Source organism: Chionomys nivalis, chromosome 18 (assembly GCF_950005125.1).
Source record: "Chionomys nivalis chromosome 18, mChiNiv1.1, whole genome shotgun sequence".
Classification (NCBI taxonomy): domain Eukaryota; kingdom Metazoa; phylum Chordata; class Mammalia; order Rodentia; family Cricetidae; genus Chionomys; species Chionomys nivalis.
The window spans coordinates 21849664-21874734 of record NC_080103.1 but is presented as its reverse complement, the minus strand read 5'-3'; the positions used below and the strand labels follow the sequence as shown (position 1 = coordinate 21874734).

At 40.8% G+C, this 25071-nt stretch overlaps 1 protein-coding gene across 3 annotated transcripts in view; it reads left to right on the top strand.

The window, feature by feature from the left end:
• The window catches only part of Ahcyl1 (adenosylhomocysteinase like 1), a 34142-nt gene extending 9507 nt beyond the window's left edge, over positions 1-24635 (top strand). The window contains exons 2-17 of one of the 3 annotated variants that reach the window (XM_057793137.1): positions 10971-11082; positions 12817-12960; positions 13808-13908; positions 14335-14437; positions 15533-15627; positions 16492-16598; positions 17404-17520; positions 17763-17826; positions 18691-18779; positions 19159-19229; positions 19537-19631; positions 19711-19809; positions 20177-20245; positions 20552-20630; positions 22105-22225; positions 22648-24635. In XM_057793137.1, coding sequence (XP_057649120.1) covers positions 10971-11082; positions 12817-12960; positions 13808-13908; positions 14335-14437; positions 15533-15627; positions 16492-16598; positions 17404-17520; positions 17763-17826; positions 18691-18779; positions 19159-19229; positions 19537-19631; positions 19711-19809; positions 20177-20245; positions 20552-20630; positions 22105-22225; positions 22648-22654 — 1473 coding nt within the window. In that variant the 3' untranslated portion in view covers positions 22655-24635. Of the gene's footprint in view, positions 1-10970; positions 11083-12816; positions 12961-13807; positions 13909-14334; positions 14438-15532; positions 15628-16491; positions 16599-17403; positions 17521-17762; positions 17827-18690; positions 18780-19158; positions 19230-19536; positions 19632-19710; positions 19810-20176; positions 20246-20551; positions 20631-22104; positions 22230-22647 lie in introns of those variants that run through there. The other 2 variants (XM_057793138.1, XM_057793139.1) reach the window with 2 other exon arrangements.
• Positions 24636-25071: the final 436 nt, after the last annotated feature.

The following is a 25071-nucleotide window of genomic DNA, read 5'->3' as shown; positions in this document are numbered from 1 at the left end:
AAATTCTGACTTAAGAAGAAAAGCACAGAAAGGAATAGTTGATTATTGAGGAGTTAGGGAAATAACTAAAGAAGGAGGATCAGAAGCATGTGCCAGAGAGATAGTTGATTAAACCGCTAGCCATGTTACCAGCCAAAGCCATTGGGAATAGGGCTGTGGCCTTTGGCCTGAAAGAATGGCCAGGCCTGCCTCAGGATAAGTGCTGCAGGAACAGTGGTGGCTGGGACTCAGTAGGAAGACGTGTCTAGTTGAGGCTGGAGCTTTTCCTGCTTTTTCTTCTCTTTCCTTGAGGGGTTTTTATAGGATTCTTTTTCTTTATGGTCTTGAGAAGTTTCCATGCCCAAACTCAAAGACTACCAAATAAAGGGGGTATTATCAGGGTGTTCCAAGCTAACTTTGTGTATAGACTCAGGTTCCATTAACAGAGTCTCATCTCTCCCCAGAGAAGTCAGGAGGCTCTACCCGGTACCAGTTCTAACTGCTTTCCTGTGGGAGGAAAAAAGGAAGCCTGCTGTTAACATAAGGATATGTCATGGTTTGCTTAGTGACGCATTAAAGCTGAGGAGATACAATTGTACACCAGTTGTCTTTCCTTACTGGCTGGAGTGGTGGCTGAGCTCATGAGCATTCGTTCTGTGTTCTCCCAGAGGACAGAAATTCCATTCCTAGTGCCTAAGTCAGGCAGCCCACAACTGCCAGTACCTCCAGTTCTAAGGGATCTAAGGCTCACATCTGTTCATATACACAAAAATAAAAATAAGTCTTTGTTTTAAATGACCGAAGGATCTTTAAGCCTCAATTTCTGGGGTCTTAAAAATCTGTTTTATAAAGCCGGGCGGTGGTGGTACACGCCTTTAATCCCAGCACTCAGGAGGCAGAAGCAGGCGGATCTCTTGAGTTTGAAGCCAATTTGAAAAACAACAACAACAAAAATATATTTTACAATTCTATTCAACTTGTATTGATATGTAGTTAAAACTAATACTCGATTTTATTTTTCTTCATCAACATTTTCAGCTTTTTGAAGATACAATTGGCAAAATTATATTCAGTATAATGTGATACTTTGTTATTTGTACACATTGTCAAGAGATTACTCTGATCAAGTCAGTTTACATAACTATTTCCTCAGTTACCTTTTGTGAAACTTTCCAGAACACTGCCAGCTGTTTTAGCAGCTTCCAGGAAGTACTCATTGAACTGTGAGTGAGACCCCTTAGGGAGTCGAACGACCCTTTCACAGGGGTTGAAAGACCATCAGAAAACACAGATAATGAATTACGACTCGTAGCAGTAGCAAAAGTACAGTTATGAAGTAGCAACAAAATTATTTTTATGGAACCAGGCAGTGGTGGCACATCCCTTTAATCCCAGCACTAGGGAGGCAGGCTGATCTCTGAGTTTGAGGCCAAAACTACAGAGAAACCCTATCTCCAAAAAAAAAAAAAAAAAAAAAAAACCATATGTGTGTATATATATAGTTGGGGGTCACCACAACGTGAGGAACTACAGTATTAAAGGGTTGCAGCATTAGGAGGTTGAGAATCTCCCCAGAGCTCTCTGTTCATTTTAGACATCAGAATTATACCCTTTTAACCATTCCCTCAGCCCTTCTTCCTATGAGTTTGACTTTTTGGATCTACATATGAGATCATTTAGGTAAATATTTAACATGCCTAACATAGCTAGGGAACCAAAAGATATTATTCACATATGTCACTTAAAAGTAGATTATGTCAACAAAAGTAAAATCCTTACAATAAGTTTTTAGATATAGTTCTGTAGCACTGTGATATTAGGAAGTAAGAATTCATTGGTGACAACATTTTCTATTTTCTAACTTTACCCAAAGTGAATATAACATTTTTGGTTTTTTTGAGACAGGGTCTCACTTTGTAGCTCTGGCTGGAATTTGATGTGTAGTCCAGGCTGTCCTGAGACTCAAAGAGATCTGCCTGCCTTTGCTTCCCCAGTGCTGGGGGGTTAAAGGTCAGTGCCGCTATGCCCAGCAGTATAGCTTTTTATTTTGTGAAAATTTAACGTTGCTAGATCTTTCAGGCACATTTTAAGATTGAAAGTGCTTTTCGGGTGACACACTGCAGATGTAAAAGAACCTTTTCAATTTCAGGACATGTTCTCTTTGTTAAATGTTAATATTTAAGAGAAAAACCACTATCCTTAGCCAGCACTAGACAGTTTTTTTTGTTTGTTTATTTGTTTGTATTGTCTAACAGTCCTGGTTGTCCCGGAACTTGCTTTGTAGACCAGGCTGGCCAAGAACTCATAAGGATCCACCTTGCCTCTGCCTCCTAAGTGCCGGGAATATAGGCATGCGCCACCCCCACCCTCTGGATAATTTTTTAAAAAGTACATTTAAGGACTGGAGAGATGGCTCTGAGGTTAAGAGCACTGACTGTTCTTCTAGAGGTCCTGAGTTCAATTCCCAGCAACCCAATGGTGGCTCACAACCATCTGTAATGAGATCTGGTGCCTTCTTCTGGCCTGCAGGCATACATGCAAACAGAACACTGTATACATAATAAATCTTTTTAAAAATACGTTTAAAATACACATCTGATGCATATTTTAAAGTATTATACCTCCTCCTGAAAATACTCAGTTTCTCGGGTGAACCCCCTTCCTATACACACACAAATCAGTAGTCAGTTTTAACAGTACCAAATTGGAATCCTCCCTGTACAAAGATAGGTGGTTGTGATATAGATAGGATATTAATTAGAAAGTAGTCAGCACTGGGTTGCCCATGCGCTGTCCTTCACTCCTAACAGGGAATCAGAGGAGCCTTTCTGCCTGCTTAAGCCCTGCTGCTCCACACAGTAGCATCTTGATCTTGACAGCAGGGCATCAGCCACTTAGAACATCATCAAAAAGTTTTGTCTCTGTCCTTTCATTTATTTCACAGTGTAGGTTCTAAATGGACAGAAATGGAGGCACTCGACTTCACCTTCCCCAGAGCTCACAACTGTTTTGGTATTATTCTCCACAAGCCTTCCTGCAACCAGACTTGAGTAGACTAGCCCCTAAAACAGCAAGAGGTGCTTTCTCTACCCAGTTCCAAAAGCAGGGAATGCTTCTGGGCTTGTGGCCTGTTTGGGATTTTTGTTTTTGTTTGTATACGTGTGAGTGAGTGTTCATGTAGAGGTTGAAGGACAGCATGCAGGAACTGGTTCTGTGCACCATGTTTGTCCAGGATTAAACTCTGCTCTCTCAGTTTTGGTGACTGAATATATCCTGGAGTGATAGGTAACTCTTGTAAACAACTCCAGAGAAGCCACAACTGACAATCCTTCCCAGCTTTCACGATGCTTGGAGCCACAGAAGGTGGTAGTTTCATACTAAGATTTTTATGTGAATTTGAAGGATGGAAACTAAAATGAGCCGAAGCTGATTTGTAGGGGTTTCATTATATCCTTTCAACTTGAAAACATAACCTGACTACAGGATGGATTGTGAAAGGTGTCACTGGCTCCTTTAGAAATAATTGTTGTTGCTACGTAGTTACTGTTTAACATAGGATCCTGGAAGTCAATGAGCTTATAGGAAGCAACTAACAGATCTAAAAGGATTGTAGATCCTGCCTTGTTAGCCCAGGGTTCAAAACATCAGTTCTTTCCAACTTGACTGCCACATGTTGGTAGCTGCTCATAGTTCTGCCACTCATACACTACTTGGCAAAGACTTTCCCTTTCGTTCTACCCAGTTAGACATAGTCTAGCCTTCCCAAATGCTGAGCTGACTCACAGCGTGATTCATGTACTCACAGAAGAAATACATGGATTTAAAATGTAATTGGCTTTTAAACCTCACATAAACTGTACTTCTAGACCAAGGAAGGAAAGTTTCTTTTTAGATATTACCTTGTTAGGTTACGACATCACCTAATGGTGCCAGAGAATTAATTGTTTGCTTCATATTAAATTTTCTTCCCATAGATTTGTGTGAAGTGTACAGATAGGCCTGTTTGTAAACAATTGACAAGTTTTCTTCTTTAAAAAAAAAAAGAACATCTCCATATAACCTTGCTGTAGAATATGCCAGTTTAACTTATGGGTACCATTAGAATGAAAATCAACATAGAAAAAAAGGTGAAACATAGTAAGCTGACTTGGTCTGTCCCAGGCTAGCTTGAAACTTGTGATCCTCCTGCTTCAGCTGGGATCACAGACGTATGCTGCCAAAACTCTCCTCGGACCTGATTTTTAGTACATGCTCTATGAATCTAAATAAAGTGACTTCTATGGTTGGGGGCCAAAAGTGCAGGATATTTTAGATTGATAGCTTTGAAAATGCAAGAGAAGAAAAATGCAAATGTAAATATGTATTCACTGGAAGAAAGTTAACATGAAAACATACAGAAGCCACTGATAATAACGTGGATAGAAATGAGACTCTGGATACACACATGTGCTAAGTTTATGTCTGTTTTATACGCCAATAAGATTAAATAGAAGAGGAAGGAATTGAAGCATTACGAATCTTTAGGAACACAAGTGAGCCCAACTAAAACAGCAGACCTAAGCTAATGTAGTAATTGGTTGTGCAAGCTCCCAGCAAACAGTACTTAAACTGTACATCCTTTATGAAATGTACTGTAAAGACAAAAAGAACTTCAAGGAAATCTCTGTGCCTTTGTGTTTCTGTTTGTGTGCACTGTGGCACAAGTGTAGAAGTCATTGGATAGCCACAGGTGTTGGTCCTCATTTTCCACCGTGCTTGAGACAATGGTATTTGTTCACTGCTGCATGGCCTGTGAGCTTCCCCTACCCCTTACTCACAGAGAGGTGAGAGGAATGAGCTCCCTATAATCCACTATGCTCTACGGCATATGAGTACCCCACCCCCACGTGTACCTCTTACACAACAGAAGTAAATAAAATGTTCTTAAATTTTTAGACTTACTGTTAATATTCTTTTGGGTGTTTTTTGTTGTTGTTGTTGTTTGGGTCTTTTTGTTTTGTTTTTTTGAGACAAGGTCTCACTATTGTAGCTCTGGCTATTCTGGAACTCACTATGTAGACCAGGCTGAAATGCACAGGATCCATCTGCCTCAGTCTCCCAAGTGCTGAAATTAAAGATGTGTGTCACTACACCCGGCTTATTATTCTTGAGTTTTGTAATGACATTGATATTTGGTAGGAGAGTGTCTTTATTCTTTATTCTTGAATGAATTCTAAAGAAATTCCAAAAAAACTGGAATTTTCATGTTTGTAAGTTTTTTTTTTGTTTTGACTTCAGTATATGAAAATATGCATGTGTGTATATGTATGTAATTTAAAGATTTAAAGATCCATTCTAGGTCAAGGGTATTAAAATATTTATTATACTGTTTGACCTTTCTTTCTGAGTTAAAAATGGTTAGAAATTTGGGGAAATAAGTAAAAGATACAGCAGTGGTTCTGGGAGAGGTGAGTAAACAGAGCCTAAGTAACAGGAATGCTCTAAGGACACAGGGTTCTTCAGTCACCTGTTCTAATTTTTCCTTAATGAAATGCCAGCAGTTGCGGGTGAGGAGAGGGTAGGCTAGCATGATATAAGGGTAAGGCAATTAGGCATTAGCAGATTAAGTAGAGAAGGGAACTTGGTCTGGATGTGTTTTACGTTATGTTGTAAATTGTTGGGCTTTTTTAGAAGATTAGGAAGCCTGTCCCTGTGCTGCTTAACATGTTCAAAAAAAATCAACTTGCTGATTTTACCTCTAGTTGGCAGTTCCTTGGTTGACTGCAACGCTAGGGAGATAGTCCAGGCCAGTGAAGAGTTGTCTCTTGAAGAAAAGGGGTATTGGCCAATGGTGAGACCACTTGTGCTATGGGAATTTTCCCAGCGTTGTCTCTTATGATTTCAGTGACTTGGCTGTATGACCTTGATAGTACCTCCTTCTTCCTCACACCAACCAGCCTTGATGGCATCACATTGAGTTCCTTGAAGGGGATATTTTGTCTGGCTGTGGAATTGGATTCTAGTAGTGTGTGTTACTGGTGACTGCTGAGACCCCGAAGGGTAAGTGGAAGATGTGTGTTGTGATTAGTCAGCCTGCCCACCCACCCCTTGCTAGAAACTCAGACCCCGTCTGGAAAGACTGAGAGCTTAAACTTGAGACAGAAGGAAGACAGGGAATAGCCAAAAACCTGCTGAGTCTCAGAAAACTGATTTCTGCACTAGGAAATGAAAGAAGAGGCTGTCTGTATCCCAAAGGTGTGTCTTTTAGATCCTTCTTCTCTGGTGGATGTGTTTGAGGACAGGGTATTGAAAGAAAAGATCCTTCATAAGGAAACCACTTTTATCTAATTGAGGTAGACTTGGGTATTTTCTTGTTTCACAATATTGGTGTTCATTGTTGTTGCTTCTAAAATGGGAATCAGACTGATCTCTTCTTAGAGTCAAGAAAAGGAGCTGACTGTCATGACTTTTTTTTTTCTTTGAGAAGGGAGTAGCTGGGAGTAGATTAGAATTAGCAGGAAGACATGTGGAAAAGGGATTAGAAAAGGTGTAGGAGTTTTAGAACGTGTTTTAATGCACATCTTAGTAATTACCTTGTTAGATTTTCTAGTTTCTGATAGTCTATTTGACTCAGTGCTGTTACCTAAGAAAAATGTTACTCAAAAAACTTCAAAAGCAGCAAAATTCTGTGTACAATATTCCAGGGAAGGCAATGGGATAGAATGTATATATTTTTAAATGTCTCAGAACCAGAAGAGGATACTGACCTCTGAAGTCATCTCAGTATTAAGAAAGACTGGTCCTTCCATGTACATCTCAGGTATGTAACAAGTAGACGCCAGTCTTTGTGTGTTACAGTAGCCGGCATGTCCTAGAGGAGGAGTGAAAGTTTGTGACAAAGCCGTCTCCGCATTACATGGGCAGTCAGAGCCAGACACAGATTTTAGCAGCCCTTGTTTCTTACATATATCTCTCCTCGGGTGACATGGGTATTTAGTGACAAGTGAATGTGTTGACTAAAAGAATATAATGCATAGGGGCTGGAGAGATGGCTCAGAAATTAAGAGCATTGCCTGCTCTTCCAGGGGTCCTGAGTTCAATTCCCAGCAACCACATGGTGGCTCACAGCCATCTGTAATGGGGTCTGATGCCTTCTTCTGGCCTGCAGGCATACACACAGACAGAACATTGTATACATAATAAATAAATAAATGAATAAATATTTTTTTAAAAAAGAATATGATGCACTATATATATTGTCCTGCTAGTTGTCACTTAGCCATAAGGTTATAGTAGGGTTCTGGTAGCTTTTAATTTCTTTTAATTCAGCAGAGAGAAGGAAAAATGGAATAAGGTGTGGTAAGGAGAAAGGGTGACTGAGCTATGCTTATGAGTGTGTAGGCCATACATTTTCAAAATTAAATTCAACTTCTGATGCTAAAAAATATTAAGATCAGTTAAGCAATTACAGTTATTTTTCTCTTGAGGTTTATAACTTTTGGGGTTGCCTGTGTTCCCTTTGTCTTGGGTAAGTTTTCTACCATTCTCGTAGCTTACTGTCATCACACCCACCTCTACATGAATATGTAAAGTAACTGTTCCTAAATGACCCTCAGTACTAGACAGAAGTCAGTCAACCATCATATCAACCATCATAAGTAATGCTTTAAAATAGTACACTGTACTGACGTAATGTTTAATTGGGTTTAAGGCACAGCAAGCAGACATCTGTATCTGGATGTGTTATTTGGAGACTGGGTCTGTCTAGCCTAGCATTTCTCAGATGTGCGGTTAGCATAAGAGGGGACTCTGCTCGCACTGTCTCTGCTTTTCCTTATTCCCTTCCTATGCTGACTATCGCATGTTTGATTTGGTGTTTCTTAAAGCTTTAGATTTGAAAAAAAAAAAAGTAATACAGACAGGCAGTGGTGGCTCACCTTTAATCCCAGCGCTTGGGACGCAGAGGCAGGTTGATCTCTGTGAGTTCAAGGCCAGCCTGGTCTACAAGAGCTGGTTCTAGGACAGGCTCTAAGGCTACAGAGAAACCCTGTCTTGAAAAGCAAAAAAAAAGAAGAAGAAGAAGTAATACAAACCACACTTTTGCAGTTGTCTTTGTTTTACCTTTTAAAAATATGGTTATTTTTTTCACTTAAATACACTGAATCTAGTCCAAACAGAAAGCTGCTATTAGATCTGATTTTGCTAGAAACTATGACATCCAGAAATTGCTTTTGGCACCACTATCCTTATCTACAGCATAAAGGTGAACAAGGATACTTTCCACTGAAGGGGAAACAGCTGCTAGCTGGTAAGAACCTAAAGAGTTAGACTCCTGGATAAAACTGGCAGAGCCACAGCATTCTTTAGAGCTGCTGTGAGACAGTCTCTGCAGCTTGTAGTTCAGAGGGCAGGGTTAGCATGCGTCTGCACGCTGCTGGGTACCTTATGGACAGCTGTCCACACTATGCCATGGCTTACTTCAAATGTGGACCATATCCATTATTTGAGAGATGGCATGTTAGGAGCACTGTTTGCCACAGTCTAATATTTTTAGATGGGAAAGATCTTGCTAAGCTTTAGGCTGCTGATAAGCTTTATTAATAATAAATACAAGGAGAGATTATGCCTATTAATTCAGTTCTTAGGTTGCTGAAGAAATATTTCTAGCTTTCTGCAACTGCTTCTCTTTATTTTTTTATCTAAAAATCTGCAAGTGTTACTGAAGTTTCCTCCCCCACATCACCACCATGTGGGTGGTATCTGGAAACCTGCCCAGAACCTTTGGAAAAAAAGATGAACAGGAGAGAGAATCTTAACAGCCTGGAGCAGAGAGCACTTCCGAACAGGCTGCCCATGCCAGCAACAGGGAGACTGCTGGAGGAAGTACTGCCTCTGGAATCTGTTAAGACCACTGATAAGCTCTTGGCGGTACTTTTTTCAGAGTAACTGTCTATTAGGTTGAAATTCATTACTTGGTCAACTCTCTTTGATTTGCATCTTGCTGACTGGAGAAGTGTAAACATGTAATTGAAAATTCTTCTTAGAAGGCAAATGCTGACTTGTAGCCATCTCAGTGAGTGGAGGGTTTACTTTTTTGTTTGTTTTTCTTTTTGAAAAGCAGTTGTACATTTGATATTTAAGGTTTTTAAAATTAAGGTTTTAAGCCGGGCGATGGTGGCGCACGCCTTTAATCCCAGCACTCGGGAGGCAGAGACAGGTGGATCTCTGTGAGTTCGAGACCAGCCTGGTCTACAGAGCTAGTTCCAGGACAGGCTCCAAAGCCACAGAGAAACCCTGTCTCGAAAAACCAAAAAAAAAAAAAAAAAAAAAAATTAAGGTTTTAACACAAAAGTAAGAAATGTCTTGGGCTGCATGAAGATACTTGTTAACCATGTTCTGGTATAATATCTGTGGCTCAGCTTGATTTGTGATTGTCGTTTATCTTAAAAGCTTAATTTGATATTACACAAGAAAGGCGTTTTAACAATTCACTCATTTTGCAGATGTTTATTAAATGCCTTCCTGCATGTTTGTCTTGCTTCTGGATGTATTGCTCTTTAAACCTTCAGTGTCTGTTTTTAGGCTTAACAAAACAGGCTGTGGACTCTCTCCCTTCCTTATGTCAGAGTTGCCTAAAGAAAACACTTCCCCAGTTAGATATTGAACCAAGATGAGTTCTAAACAAATACTCCCAGGTTTCTGTCTCTTGCCTGCTGTTTGATTCTGTTCTCTGCATTCGTTCTTATTGGGAACCATGCTAGTTAGAAAGTTGAAAACACATACACCAAACAAAAGATGAAAGTTGAAACAACCCAGTGTCCCTTTGTTTGCTCCTTTGTGACTGTAGAGACCTACCGGTTCTGTTTTGTTTTTTGGTTTTCTTTTTCATTTGATCATATTAACTGCTTGTGCCAAGGCCTCATACCAAAGCTTGGTTCTCATACTGCAGTCTGGTACTACCCCAGCAGAGGATGGATGTTTCAGAAGAGAAAGTTGTGTAGCTGTAATCAATATAGCTCTTAATCTTCTAAATTTATTATTTTGTGTATATGAGTGTTTTGCATGTATGTGCACGAGGTGAGTTCAGTGCCTTCAGAGGCCAAAAGGGAGTAGGATCGCCTTAGGTGAAGTTGTTAGTTGTCATGTGGGTGCTGCGGATCAGAGGAGAATGCCAGGTCCTCCAGAAGAGCAACCAGGGTTTCAACTACCATGTCATGGCTCTACTTCCTGGTTTACTCTTTCTAGCTGAAAAGTGGTAATGATCAGGGTGTTTATATTGTGTAGCAAAGATGTTAAATTTTTACTGGGTCTAGAAAACTCTGGCAATACTACATTGGTTTTATGGAATACAGATGCATAGCTGGACTGTGATATTAACACTGTAATATGTTTTGCCATTGCTAAGCATTCTATCCAAAAGCAAGGCCACTGCCAAATTCAGAAGAAGAATATGCTAGAAGAGACTTAGAGCAAAAAACAGATATGAGATTATATTTGTTTTCTGATAGAATTGGGAGAAAGGGTAAAGAGTTTAGTGTTGAAGATTATATAAAAGGGAAGAAACTTAATGAAGAAAATTTGGTAAAATTGTATAGTTACTAAAATAAATTGGCTTTCAGAATTACCCTCCTCCCCTGCCAATCCAAGTCTTACTGAAATGATTGAGAAGCAGCCGTAGCTGGTCTTTAAAAGAGGGTCAGCAAGCCACCTTGTTGCCACCTCCTTTCTGATGAGAATTGCTGGCATAGTAGGAACTACATGACTTCGGGGGAAGTTTGTGTATGGCCTTGGAAAATGAAATACATTGGACCAAGATGACTCGTGGTAAAGATGCCTGCCACCGAGCTTGACAACTTAAGTTCCATCCCTAGGGCCCACATGCTGGAAGGAGAGAACTGACTCCCACAGTTTGTCCTCTGACTCCAGGGGATAATAAATAACTCATGATAAATAAAACCCATAGGATTCCCTTGTACTAAGTTTTCAGCTTTTTATCTTTTTATCTCTTTTAGCAAATCCAGTTTGCTGATGACATGCAGGAGTTCACCAAATTCCCTACTAAGACTGGCCGGAGGTCTTTGTCCCGTTCCATCTCCCAGTCCTCCACAGACAGCTACAGTTCAGGTAGGTGTGAACTTCATGGCCTCTCTGTCTCTCCCTGGTCACTGCCTAGTGCTCTTCACTTGTCTAGACTGAAAATCCATCCCAGCAAGACTTGTAGCAAAGATGCTTTTGTTGAGACTCTGTTTCCCAGGCTGTTTCTGTGTGGTCTGTGAACATTGCCCATTGGTGGTATTGTGGGGTTTTTGTTTTGTTTTGTTTTGTTTTTTTTTTTTTTTTTTTTTTTTTTTTTGGTTTTTCAAGACAGGGTTTCTCTGTGGGTTTTTTTGGAGCCTGTCCTGGAACTAGCTCTTGTAGACCAGGCTGGTCTCGAACTCACAGAGATCCACCTGCCTCTGCCTCCCAAGTGCTGGGATTAAAGGCGTGCGCCGCCACCGCCCAGCTCATTGGTGGTATTGGGAAGTCGCTATGTCCACTTTACTAAGGGTAGAATCAGGAGTATTTTGGCTTTCAGAACTGGCATTTAAAAAGAAATATACTTTTAAACATAAGTTCTTTGTATAAAATACTCCCTTCCACCTGTGTTTTTCCCTTTGTCACTAAGACTTCTTGAATTATGACAACAAAACTGGTGTTTTGTCTCCTTTATTTACAAGATTACCCTTTATATTGGCAGTGTCTTCCCCTATTAACGTCTGGAATGGGAAGATATAAAGTATTATAATGTGGCTCTAGCAGCTTCCTCTCCTCCTGTCTTAGCCATCTATAGAAAGTGTTTGTTCTAGTTAAATTGTGCCTGTCTCAGTCGCAGAGAAGGTATTAGAGAGTAACTGGAGAGGCTGGGAGATGGCTCAGTATAGGATTTATTATGCACGCATGAGAACCTAAGTTCAATCCTCAGCACCCACCTAAAAAGCCAGGTGTGGTGATGCATTCTTGTAATTCCAGTACTAGGAAGACAAGAAGATTCCTAGAGTTCACTGACTGGCCAACTGCCTGTCCTAACCTAAATCATTAAGCTCCAGTTCTCAATGAGGAAGCCTATGCCCCCCCCCCCAAAAAAAAGAAAGAGAGAGAGAGAGAGAAAGAAGAGAAGAGAAGAGAAAAATACAACAAACAAAGGTGATGGTACCCACAGTGAAACAACTGAGACTGAGATTGACTTCTCTGGACTCACATACATTCACAGAAGCTTTTGAATCATAGAAAATGAGTACTGGAGGAAACATTAGAGGCATCTATACCACTCCTTCATCATTCAACAGAAGAAACAGTTAAACGATTAAGAGGTTTGTCCAAAGTCCAGATTGCTATTAAAGTAATGAAGGATTTGTTTAGAAAGCCCTTCATTGTCTCTTAATAGTATTGTTTGCATTGTATTATTAACTTATTGGAAATGCTGTCTCTTGAGTACCTCCCAAAACCTACCAAATGGAAACTTTGGCCAGGGAACAAGTGTGTGAGAACCCGTGATCTCTAGAAAGAGCATTTCTTATTCCTGTTACTCCATCTTTTTCAGGATCTGGTTACAGTCCAGATGGGCCAAGTTACTGTTATGTACAGGATTAGACAGACCCTTGTGGCACAGTGTCGTTAGAGAGGGAGAAGGAGCTGCAGTGCTGGAAGATGTAGCTTCATTCACACCAGTTGTTAGAGCCTAGGGGAGCAAAACTGATGGCGTCAAAGGGACCTGCAATTAAAATTGTTCTCTTCACTTAAATGAGAGTCCCTAGGGGACTGCACTCGGTGGAATTTGGACCAATGAGGTTTTTCTCTCTGTTTCTTGGCTGGCTCTAGCTGCATCCTACACAGATAGTTCAGATGATGAGGTTTCCCCCCGAGAGAAGCAGCAAACCAACTCGAAGGGCAGCAGCAATTTCTGTGTGAAGAACATCAAGCAGGCAGAGTTTGGACGTCGGGAGATTGAGATTGCAGAGCAAGGTAAAGAGGGGAGTGAGTGGTGGACCAGAAGCCCCTTTGCACTCCTTACCAAGACCTGGGCGAGTGCAGTGTCCTGGAAAGGACAGTTTCTTGCTTTGGATAAACACTTCTTCCTGTATGGAAACTAAGCCTTAGGATCCTTACATTTGTTTTCCTTTTCCCAGTGCGTGCTAATTACAGAGTGGTTTCTGTTTTCCTCGTCATGCCACCATATTCGCAGGTCGACAGTGCGTAGTCAGCAAGTGTCGGATCGCAACATAGTGGTTAGTTGTTTAGGGTATTTTTGTAGCTGCCAAGACCAGAGAGCCACATTCCCCAGAAGTAGCTGATGTGGCAGGGCTCTAAGCTAAGGTTGAGGTAGCATGGGGCTCCTTAAGTCCTCGGCACCTCTGCTGGGACAAAGTAAAGGTGAATCTTGGTTTCTCTATTCCACTGCTGTACTCCAGGGCCTCTGCTCTTCTGTTTTGTTGTTTTGTTTTGTTTCATGTTGAAGGTATGTTCAATACTGCAAGCTTGACAGGCTAAGGTAAGACAACAGAGAAATTACTGCAAGAGTCTTCCCCTGAAGTCAAAGTCATTCCTCCTGGTTTGATGAGGATGTACATAAATCTGTCTGTAACTACTTCCCTCTCCTCTGGGGAGACTCACTGTCTACTTTGGCCAGTTTTGAAAGTTTAATTCATTCTCTTCTCAGTCCTTGCATATATAAATCAGAAACAACATTGTAACTCTCCAATTCTCCTCATCAGGGAAATATACTTGCATGTTCTACCCTATCTCCTGTGGCTGGGCAGGATCAAATGGTTTGGTAGTGTGGACCTTGCTCAGATCCTTTGTTCTTCCACAGACATGTCTGCTCTGATTTCACTCAGGAAACGTGCTCAGGGAGAGAAGCCTTTGGCTGGTGCTAAAATAGTAGGCTGTACACACATCACGGCCCAGACAGCGGTAAGTTTGTTGGAAGAAAACAGAGGACTTGTAATATAAGAGGAAGAAAACATTTTCTTTTAATTAAAAATAATCATGCCTTTCCTTCCTACCTAGCGAATCCAAGTGCTATTAGATAGCCTGGAACCTCCCTGTCCAACCATGGAGCATGCTTTACTTTTGTTCATATACTAAACCCATGTTTAGCACACCTGATGGAGGAGATTGTAAAATGATTGTTATAAAAATGCTCAAAGACTTTTAGGAATATGTCTTTCAGATATAGTTAAGTAACATTGTGCCACACAGCTGAATTGAACTTTGGTGTAACTCTCCAGGGTAGGGCCAACTGCTATGAAGGTATAGATACTGTGTTCTTGCTGAGATTTGTCCCCTGCTCCTGGATAGCCCACTCTTCTCACCCTGTCTTTCTGTTCATTCATATAGGTATTGATTGAGACACTCTGTGCCCTGGGGGCCCAGTGCCGCTGGTCTGCTTGCAACATCTATTCAACTCAGAATGAAGTAGCTGCAGCACTGGCTGAAGCTGGTAAGTTCCCACTTTTTTACCAGCTTTGCTTCAGGTAATTAAATATATGCCAAAATTACCATTATACCGTGTATTCTGGGAACTATAAACTTGAGCAGTCTCAAAACAACAGAGCTGGAGATGAAGCTCCGAGATGGACTGTTTCCCTGACATGCGGCACAACAGTGAATTCCATCCCAACTCCACCAGAGGGGTGGAGAGAACAGGAAGAAATTTATGCTAAAATCAAGGTATACTTTAAAAAAAAAAATAGGAAATGCCCAATTCTAATGTCAAATGGATTAAACTGTGGATTCTGCTGATCTCAAAAGTTTTATCAATCTTGGCAGAATACTATGAACAGGGTCTTTTATATTGATAGTTAATTGCTTATTTGGTACTCATTAATGCATTAAAATGTATGTGCTGATGAGTTTAATTAATTTAAATAAATTTTTATTGTTAGAACATTCCGAAGTCCAACCGCATGGAGTTTGTCTGAGGACCTGCCACCACCTTAAGATCTTCAGAAACCCACACTCTAGGGCTTGCTCTAATTCTTTCCTGATAAGCGTTTATTGTAGAAGATTTAGGAAATTCAAAATAACCAAAGATTTGGCAGGTTGCTTTCTATGCATTATATTGGTGAGCCAAATCTTAGTATGTGCACGTTTTTATAACCTAAACGTTGCATTTTCAGAAGTAATTTTTCTTGTCACTCAAAACTGACTACATCGTTCATTCATACGGCCGCATGATTTTACTTCCTCATTGAACATTTATTGAATTGAACATTTACATTATTTTTGAGATGTCTGCTGATATACAAGTGTTCTAGAAGGAGCTTTGTTTTACATATTTAATTTTGCCTCCTTAAGATGGCAGTATAAAATAAAATTGGCCTTTATGGCTTCAAGATATTTTTAAAACAAAAACCTCTTAATTCTTAACTAAAGTAATTTCTAAACTGAAAGTACTATTTGATTTTACTTGTTACTCTTTAAGTTTCATCTTTTGAATTGTTTCTTGTCTTCCATTCTTCACATGGATTTCAGAAAGTGGTACTGATGTAGGATGCACCTCAAAGGGAGATAGCTGATTTATTTGTCTCCATAGGAGTTGCAGTGTTTGCTTGGAAGGGCGAGTCGGAAGATGATTTCTGGTGGTGCATTGACCGCTGTGTCAACATGGATGGGTGGCAAGCTAACATGGTAATAATTCATGTCCATTCCATACTTTTGACTATGGATTTATTTCCTTTTCTCCCTTAAAGCATGGTTCCCTAAATATATTTTTGTATGTTTGATCTTATTTACTGGCTCTATTGCTAAAGTGTTTATAACACAATACCTACTCGGTATGGGTCTGAGGCACACAAGGCCCTGGATTCAGTCTCCAGCACCAAAAAAAAAGAGAAAGAAAGAAAGAAAGAAAGAAAGAAAGAAAGAAAGAAAGAAAGAAAGAAAGAAAGAAAGAGAGAAAGAAAGAAAGAAAGAAAAGGAAAGGAAAAAAGTCTCTTGAGTACTGAATGGAAATGTGGGGGAAGGGTAAGCTTAGGTGGACATGGTTGAAAACACAACAAAATGAACAGAAGGAAGTGATGTGGTCCCTCTTTGGAGTAGGACTTTTATTTCTTCCCTTCCTGCCCCAGCTCTCCTTCTGCATTCAAGGAGCTGCATATTTCAGCTAGACTGAAAATGAGTCCAAGATTTGTAAAATGTGTTTACTGTAGCTGGGCATGGTTGTGCATGCCTGTAATCCCAGCATTTGAGAGGCTGAAGCAGGAGGAGTCCTTGCTCAGGAGTTTTAAACCAGCCTGAGCGACATAGTAAGATCCAGTCTTCAAAACAAAACAAAATCTTTCCACTGTAGCCCAGAACACATTTAGGAATTCTTTTAACCACTTTACACCAATAGATTTAACTGTTTCCACTGTCTAAGCCTACTCTGTGGATCTTTAAAAAGTGCTCTTCCAAGACATACAGGGCTCTCTCACTAGTGTAGAAAGTGGGCTCAAAGTTCCCCCTAGCTCTAGCAGCCTGAATGCCCATAGAAGTCTTCTGGCTGTTCTGTAGATCCTGGATGATGGGGGAGACTTAACCCACTGGGTTTATAAGAAGTATCCAAACGTGTTTAAGAAGATCCGAGGCATTGTGGAAGAGAGCGTGACTGGTGTTCACAGGTAACAGATTCTGGAGTAGCTGCCCCTTGTGTCCTTGCCTCATCAAATTCTTCTGGTCTCTCCTAGGCTTTAGGGCTGTGTTTCAGACTTAAAATAACCAAATGGGAGTGTCTTCCTTGGATAAAACTGAGTTTTTACTTTTGAAAATCAAAGTTGCCTTAGAAAGAATTTTTTTTCCAGATTCTAATTCACATGTTTTTTACCTCTCCCATTTATTCCACTGAATAATTATCAATTATTTGGGGGAAGGGGTGTAGTGAATATTGTGTCTTGGAAAATTGTATTCAATGTTGTATTATAGTCTTACATTTTAAATATGGAGGGGAAAGCCTATTGCAAAACTACATGTGATGCAAGAAAAAATAAAACTGGAGATGCACTCTTGGCTTGGTGGAAATAACTAAAAGCTATCTAGGAGTATTGCTCTACTGGGGGCACACTGCACATGATTGCTCTCACAGACACAGGAAACCACATCAAAATCATTGTAATCTTTGTTTACCAGAAGTAGACATGAGTGTTTAAAGCTAGAAAAATGCTGGCCTAAGAATATAGTATTCCTTTTGTGGAAGAGCAGTGAATTATTTGAACTGAAAATGTATATTTTCCTTCCAAAATTAAAGGGTAAAGATAGAAGAAATGAGTTGAGAAATGACAAGAAAACAATCATGTTTCCAAATAAATAAGACTTGGGTGATAACCAACACTAAGGAGGGCAACATGGAATTTGAAGCAGGTTTTGCTGTGTACTGTTTTATCACCTAACTTGGTATGTGTTTGTTTTTGTGGCTTCTTCTCCCTTTAGGCTGTATCAGCTCTCCAAAGCTGGCAAGCTCTGTGTTCCAGCCATGAATGTCAATGATTCTGTTACCAAACAGAAGTTTGATAACTTGTACTGCTGCCGAGAATCCATTTTGGATGGGTATGTTCAAATGTGTATATTCAGACTTGGAGGGAACCAGTGGGATTTGTTTGACATGCTAGATACCTACAGCTTGCCTCTGTGGTCTCCCTCCTTTACATGCCATTAAAGAGGCCTGTTTCACAGTGACCTCAGCCAGCTTCCAGTTGAATTTCTCTTGGGCATTGCCCTACGCTTTAATTTGGTACAATGGGACTGAGTTGCTAATAATATTTGAGTTGAGTCCTTGTCTTTTTCCACAGCCTGAAGAGGACCACAGATGTGATGTTTGGTGGGAAACAAGTGGTGGTGTGTGGTTATGGTGAGGTAAATAGCTGGGCCCCTGTGTCTCTGTTTTCTTATCAGAAGGGCTTAATAGAAACACTGGGTGAAGGAGTCAGTTTGGAAACGTTGAATTGGTCAGAGTATGTTTCCATACTGTGCTTGAAAACAGTAGCTCTCGGGAGGAGAGGAAGGGGGATCTCTATGAGGCCACCCTGGGCTACAAAGTGAGTTCCAGGATAGCCAGGGCTACACAGAGAGACCCTGTCTTGTAAAACCAAGAAAAAAAAGAAAATAGTGGCAAAAGTCTTCTTCATATTTGTGAATTAAAGGTATAGAATATATTGAATTTTAATATTTTGCCAGTTTTTTTATTGATTGATGTCAGCATTATTGCTTCCCTAGTTATAACCTTTTATGAAATACAATTCAAGTGAATAAGTAGCATTTTATCCCCATTTTATGACTTGCATTAGAATGAAGAAACTGACATGACATTATAGTTGACTGTCTCTAAACTGGAATAGGGTCTAGGAAGTTTTGTTATTGTCTTCAGCAACGGTCCAGTAAAGTTCTTGGGCTGCTGGCTATTGAGTGGACACATTGCAAGTGAGTTCACCGGGTTTTTATGGAGTAAGAACTCAGAGTTGTTCTTGTTTGATCTTGTTTCCATAATGGTAACTGTTACCCAAAGCCTCCTTCTCCCCCACTCTTGTTACAACATGTCTACTAAATTATCTCTAATTGAAGTTTACAACCTGGTTTAGGTTTCTCTCTGCTCCAGCTGGGTTGGAGTGTTCACTTAAATGATGAGTAATTCAAAGAAGGTTAATTCCTACCTCAAAACCTTGTCTGCCCCCAATGATCATGTTATTAGACCTGGCAACTTGCCTTTCCTGTGTTCTACAGGTAGGAAAGGGCTGCTGTGCTGCTCTCAAGGCCCTTGGAGCAATTGTCTACATCACAGAAATTGACCCCATCTGTGCTCTGCAGGCCTGGTAAGGCTAGAGTAATAGAGTGATCTATTAGATTTGATATACGTGCTTTTTATTTCTGAGAGTTGATGATTGAATCACTTGGTTTTCATAGAAGTCTCCCAGGAAGAGAAGAGTAATATGGCTTTGTTCCCTTCACACTAATTCTAGGGCCTCTTGACATTTTTTCTTCCTGTGTAGAATCTAGGGGCTCTGCAGGAGCCAGTATGTATGCAGTTTAGTATAACTTATCACTTACTGTTTCTGGGAGATAATGTTATCTTTTACCTCAGAAGGAGATTTTGTTTTCTAATTTCGTGATCATTTCAGAAAGTTTTATCAATGTCACACACACACACACACACACTTTGCTTTGCTTATAGTGTTACTTCTTTCCTTCCAGCATGGATGGGTTCAGGGTGGTGAAGCTCAATGAAGTCATCCGGCAGGTCGATGTTGTAATAACTTGCACAGGTGAGTCTCGGTGCCTTGGTACATGTAGAGCAAAGTTAACTCTCAGGCTGAATCTCAGAAGGGACACAGAAGGGAGTACCTGTCTGTATGAAGTCTCAGACTTAGAGTAAGTTCTCAGAACTTTTGATGTTTTCCAAAAGAAAGAGCTTTTCCCTTGGTGATTTTTCATATTTTGTTAGACATATCTTTCTCACAGTGTGTACAAGCTCTTTTACGGAAGCAGATTCTCCCAGGTTCTAACTGGAAATAGCTGGTACTTGAAGTGCCCAGCATCTTCTTCTTCCTCAGCCACTCTTCTTTATTTTAGGAAACAAGAATGTGGTGACACGGGAGCATTTGGACAGAATGAAAAATAGTTGCATCGTATGCAATATGGGCCACTCCAACACGGAAATCGATGTGGTGAGGTTTCTCCCGTTAGAGCTGTGCTTTTGTCTGCATTTCACTAGAGCCACAACGGACTAACTGTTCTTCCTTCCAGACCAGCCTCCGCACTCCAGAGCTAACATGGGAGCGAGTGCGCTCTCAGGTGGACCATGTCATTTGGCCTGATGGCAAACGAGTTGTCCTTCTTGCAGAGGTAACACACACCGAAGACTGTGTCAGGGTACTAGATCCACAGAGTAAGGAAGGGGGGCAGTGGGAAATACTAGGACCTATGTTCCTCAGAGTCCTGTCTTCTGATAGAGTTGTGTTTTCCCAACTGTATCCCCTAAAAGAGAAGCACTCAGGAAAACCTCCCTTTTGCTAAGTACATACACTGTTTCCTGCCCTTAACTGATTTCAGCCTTCACACGGATTTGTAAAGTACTAAAGCCTGGAGTCCTGCTCTGAAACTGTAATTCTTCCTCTCCAAGTGGAGTTCAGAGGGTGTAAAGTCTTTCTTTCCTGTGTCTGAGAACCTGAGAGAAAGACGGCAGCTCATCCCATCTCTCTTCCCTTCCCAGGGTCGTTTACTCAATTTGAGCTGCTCCACAGTTCCTACCTTTGTTCTCTCTATCACAGCTACAACACAGGTATGTGGTGAGATGTAAGGAGCTGGGCACAGCACAGATCAGGGTTCTGGTGAGAATACTGAACTTCTTGTTCTAGGTTGTTGAGGCTCACACTTTCTCCTCTGCATTGACTGCTCAGCTGAAATTATAGTGTTCAGCTTAGTTATTTCAGTGTGTCTCTTGTTAGAAACCAAACAAAACATCACTTCAGCGTTTATCTCAGGGCAGAGCTCTGAGTGCTATCAGGATGAGCACTGTTAAACCTAGTTTTATGTTATGTCCCTGTCTAAGAAGTGCTTTGTTCCCTGGTCCTCTTCCCCACTTTAGGCTTTGGCACTGATAGAACTCTATAATGCACCTGAGGGGCGCTACAAACAGGATGTGTACTTACTTCCTAAGAAAATGGGTGAGTAGAAGCTGAAACCTGCATTAATCCTAGTGGGCTGCATGGCTGTGTAAAACGACTTTCCTGAGAAAAATCACTGGATATAGTTGGGTTCTGATTGCTCTTCTAGTGCCTAATAGATGCTTGCCTTAGGAGGCATTCTGTTAGCTCCAATAACATGAGAATAACACTGTGTTTTACAGAATTGTAGAACCTGAGCTAAATAAGGCAGGTGTTCTTATCTTTCCAGAGCTCACCAGATTTCCCAGTGCAGCTAAGTACAGCCTAGACCACAGTGAGAGAAGCAGAAACAAGTTGTCCTATCCATTCTCTTCCTCGACCTTCTGTACCTCCGTATGACTGCTTAAACATCTCTAGCCCTTTGCCTTTCTTCATAGTGGTGCCCAGCGCATACATTTAGCTAGTCCAGATGCTTGACTAAGCTAAAAGACAGCTTGCTGGCTAGAGAGATAGATGCTAGTGGTTAAGAGCACTTGCTGCGTTTGCAGAGATCCCAGGTTCAGGTCCCAGCACCCACATGGTGGCTCACAGTCATCTGTAACTCCAGTTCCAAGGAACCTAGTACCCTCTTCTGGGCTTGATGAGCACCAGGCACACATGTGGTCCAAACATGCAGGAAAAGATGCATACACATTTTAAAAAATTAAATTCTTACTCTGTTTTCTTCAAATGATTGCTCTTGGATTTTTGTTTGTTTAATTTTTTATGTATGTGGGTGATTTGATTTTTTTATGTTTATGGGTGTTTTGCCTACCTGTATATCATAATTCCAATTTAGGCTTGCCTGTTGCATGTCAAAGACAAAAGAGGGTATCAGATTGCCTGGAACTGAAGTTACAAATGAGCTGCCACATGGGTGCTGGAAATCAAACCTGGGTCTAGGAAGAACAGCAAGTGCCTTAACTTTTGAGCCATGTCTCTAGCTGCTAGATTTTTTTTAAGAAGTTGTATTCATAAAAATTAGGGAAATTTATCTATGGAACAGTACTAAACATGTGCCTTAGAAATCTATGAGCCTAAAATTTGTGGCTTTAGGAACCTTACCCTAAATAAATGTCAGTGACAGTAGGCTCTTTTGAACCTGCTGGAATCGTCTTTGTGATTCATGATTTAAACAATAGTTTAATCTAGTTAAGATTTGCCGCAGGAAGCTGAGTGTAGTATATGACATGGTAACCACTCAGGTGAAGCCTAAATCTGACAGAGAAAGATGGGGAAGTATAAGGTACCTATGTGCTGACCTGGTAGATGGCCTTTTACTTGCCCTTGTGGGTACTAAAAGAGGTAATTTCCCTCTTTGCAGCTTTGAAAGTTTTCTTAATTAATCAAATATTTCAAGTTGTGGTTTTTTTCAGGGTTATTCCATTTTTGTTGTCTTCCTAAATGGCTTTAAGAAATGAAGATAGAGGGGGAGACTATCCTAAGAGGCATATCTGACAAGTCTCCTGCTCGCCTGCTACTTTTCTCTTCCTAGATGAATATGTTGCCAGCTTGCACCTGCCGTCATTTGATGCCCACCTGACCGAACTGACAGATGACCAAGCAAAGTATCTGGGACTCAACAAAAATGGGCCATTCAAACCTAATTATTACAGGTAACTAGGAAAAAAACAATAAAGAGCTTCTCCCCAATGTTAGATCAGCCAGCACAGCCAGCTTTCTTCAGCAAAGGTGTGTCATGCCTGCTATTGAAGAGTATAAGGCCACCACTGCAAATTAGCAGGGTAATGACCAGGCTGTTGAGTCCAGTGTTTGCCTATCATAGGGAGTCACTCTATGGGTTCAGTCCCCAGCCCTGCGGAAAACCAGATTAACAAGGTAGAGAAATTGTGAATCTGCCAATAAATGTAAAGAACTAGAAGTATTCTAAAGCTTTAGAAGAAGAGCCTCACCCCAGGAGGAACCCATGTAGAAATCCCTCCAGTCTGGGCTGGGAGGAGGCTGGAGACAATACTGTAGCTGATCCCTTGATTCTCATATAGAAGGCATGTTAACTGGTCCATCTCTCTCTTTTCAGATACTAATGGACGTATTACAGTGACCAGTCCACATGAACCACCCAACTCTAATAGAGTATTTTTTAAGATAACTTTTATTTTCTTCTTATTACTTTCCTTTTGATTTTTTTCTATAATTTCATTTTTGTTTTCTCATCTCATCATTCAAGTTTTGCAGACCACACAGAAACTTGCTCCATGGCTCTTTAGGTGAAACTGAGGTCGAAAGTTTCTCACCGTAATCACTAAAGAAAGGTTTAACTCTGCAGCCCAGAAAGTCGATTCTTTAACCATTTCTGGAGACTTTGGTTGTATTTAATTATCTTATTAACAAAAAATGCTAAGATATCTCCTATGTGGAACAATCTGCAGTGTCTAAATTGCCTTAAAAGAGCCAGTTTCCTTGCTGCTGGAACTAGTGCTCTTTCACTTCTTCAGAAGAGCCAGGATGGTCCTTCCAGCCAGGTAGGTTAGATGTAGGTGGTGCATGTCCACTCCCCCTAGAAACTCCAAGCCGTGTTTCCTGTGTAAGGTGGCATGTCTGGCGCAGAGGTGTGTTGTTAAACTCAGTAGGTTCACTTGGATTTGTAGTTCAGCCCTTCCACCGGTCTCTCTCGTTGTAGTTTTTAACTAAACTGCATTCTATCAAGTTGAATTTTGTCCCTTAGCATTTATTTCTGTTGTATTTCTCTAAATTAAGGAAAAATTTTATGTTGACACTGAGGAACAGCTCAGGTGGTTACCAATATCTCTTGAACCTTTGAAGCGAAGTGTGAAGAGGTGAGGCTAGAAAAATCCTAGTCTCAAACTCTGATGAGCCCCCCGTGTTTCTAGCCCATAGTTTATAGCATCAGTGAACTGGAGCCATAAGCAAAATTTCCTAGCTCTGCCTCATGCAGCTTATGCTGACAGCCAATTTCTTGAGCCATTACTCAGTATAAAACACTGAGCCCCATCTTTAGGGTTTATCCTTTAAGAGCAAACCTGTGGGCAGCTGTGCTTCTGCAACCTAAACTATTTGAAGGGATGTTTGTATGGGGAGAAAGAATGATAACTTGGGCCAAGGTGAAACAATATAACTATATAATATGTCCAAAACTGTAGGCCTTGTCGGGTGTTAGTTCTATAGACATGGTGCCTCTTTTGATTGACACTTGCCACAAAAAAATAAATGAATAAAAATTATAAGCTGAGATCTTAAGGGAGAGTTGGTAGAGAAAGTGCATCCTGATTCATGTTCCAGGATAATTCCCAGAGGCCCTCTAATGATCAGAGAGATTTATTCCCAGGCCACTCACCCTGCTAGCCAGTATCTCTGCATGGTCAAACGAGCTTCATGCTCACAAGCTTTAAGTATATAATTATCCAGGATTTTAAGTCCTGAACGTGTTCTAGCTTGTGATCCTTCAAAGATGGGTTATGCGTTAATCCTAGGTACTAGAAATGTTTACGTCTCTCTTTCCACTGATTAGAGAAACAGGCATCAAAAAGAGAAATACAAGAAAGGAAAGCTTTTACCCTGCACCTTCTTAGCAGGGACAATTATCTTGCCAAAACTTCTTTGCCTTTCCTCTCCCGTTTCTCCCTACCCAGTCTCTTCCTGCTCCTTGCCAATGTGATCATGCTTTCTTCTCTATATATGCTAACATTTGAAGACCCCGTTCCAAGGGCACTTAACCAGCCAGTCAGAACACCACATTCAGGAGGGACTTACCTTGGCCAACAACAGTGTATCCATTTGATCAGCTGTGCTGGAGGGAAGGGGCCCAGTTCATGCTGTCCTCTAATCTGCCCTCTGGTCCTGTGTCTATTACTGTGTCCATAGGAATAATAGGTAAGGGCTCGTCTCTGTCAAGCCATGTAACAAAGGACACTGGAAAATGTCTGGCATCAGAGGGAACATGTGGAGACCAACTTGGGAGGAAAATATTCATTTTGTATTGAATGATTTTTAATGAATGCAATATTAATCCTTGCAGATGAGCAATAATCATTAAAGTCAATTAAAATGTAAGATTTACTGGTAGTCTTGTGGTTTTTTGTTTGTGTATTTTTTGTTAAATAGCAAAATTTCGTTAGACCCCATTTCCTAGGATGAGACAACCATTTGAAGACAACTTCTGGCTTTCATAAGCTGGCTTCAGACTTCTTGGCTTAAGTCCTCCTGACTCAGTCTTCCCTGTAGCTGGGACTATAGGCTTAAACCACTGCACTGTTGTCATTAATGTCTTAAGTTGCAATGATCTGGATGTTGAACATCCTCCTAAAAGTCAGTGCATTAAGACTGACATCACTATTGAGAAGTGTACCGGAACCTTTAGGAGGTAGGACGTAATAGAAGGTGCTTGGGTCACTTGAAGGACCCAAGAGTGCCCTTGGAAGGAATGGGTGTGACATCACCCATCTTTTTGCTTCCTGGCTAGTGAGATGAGTAGTTTTATTTC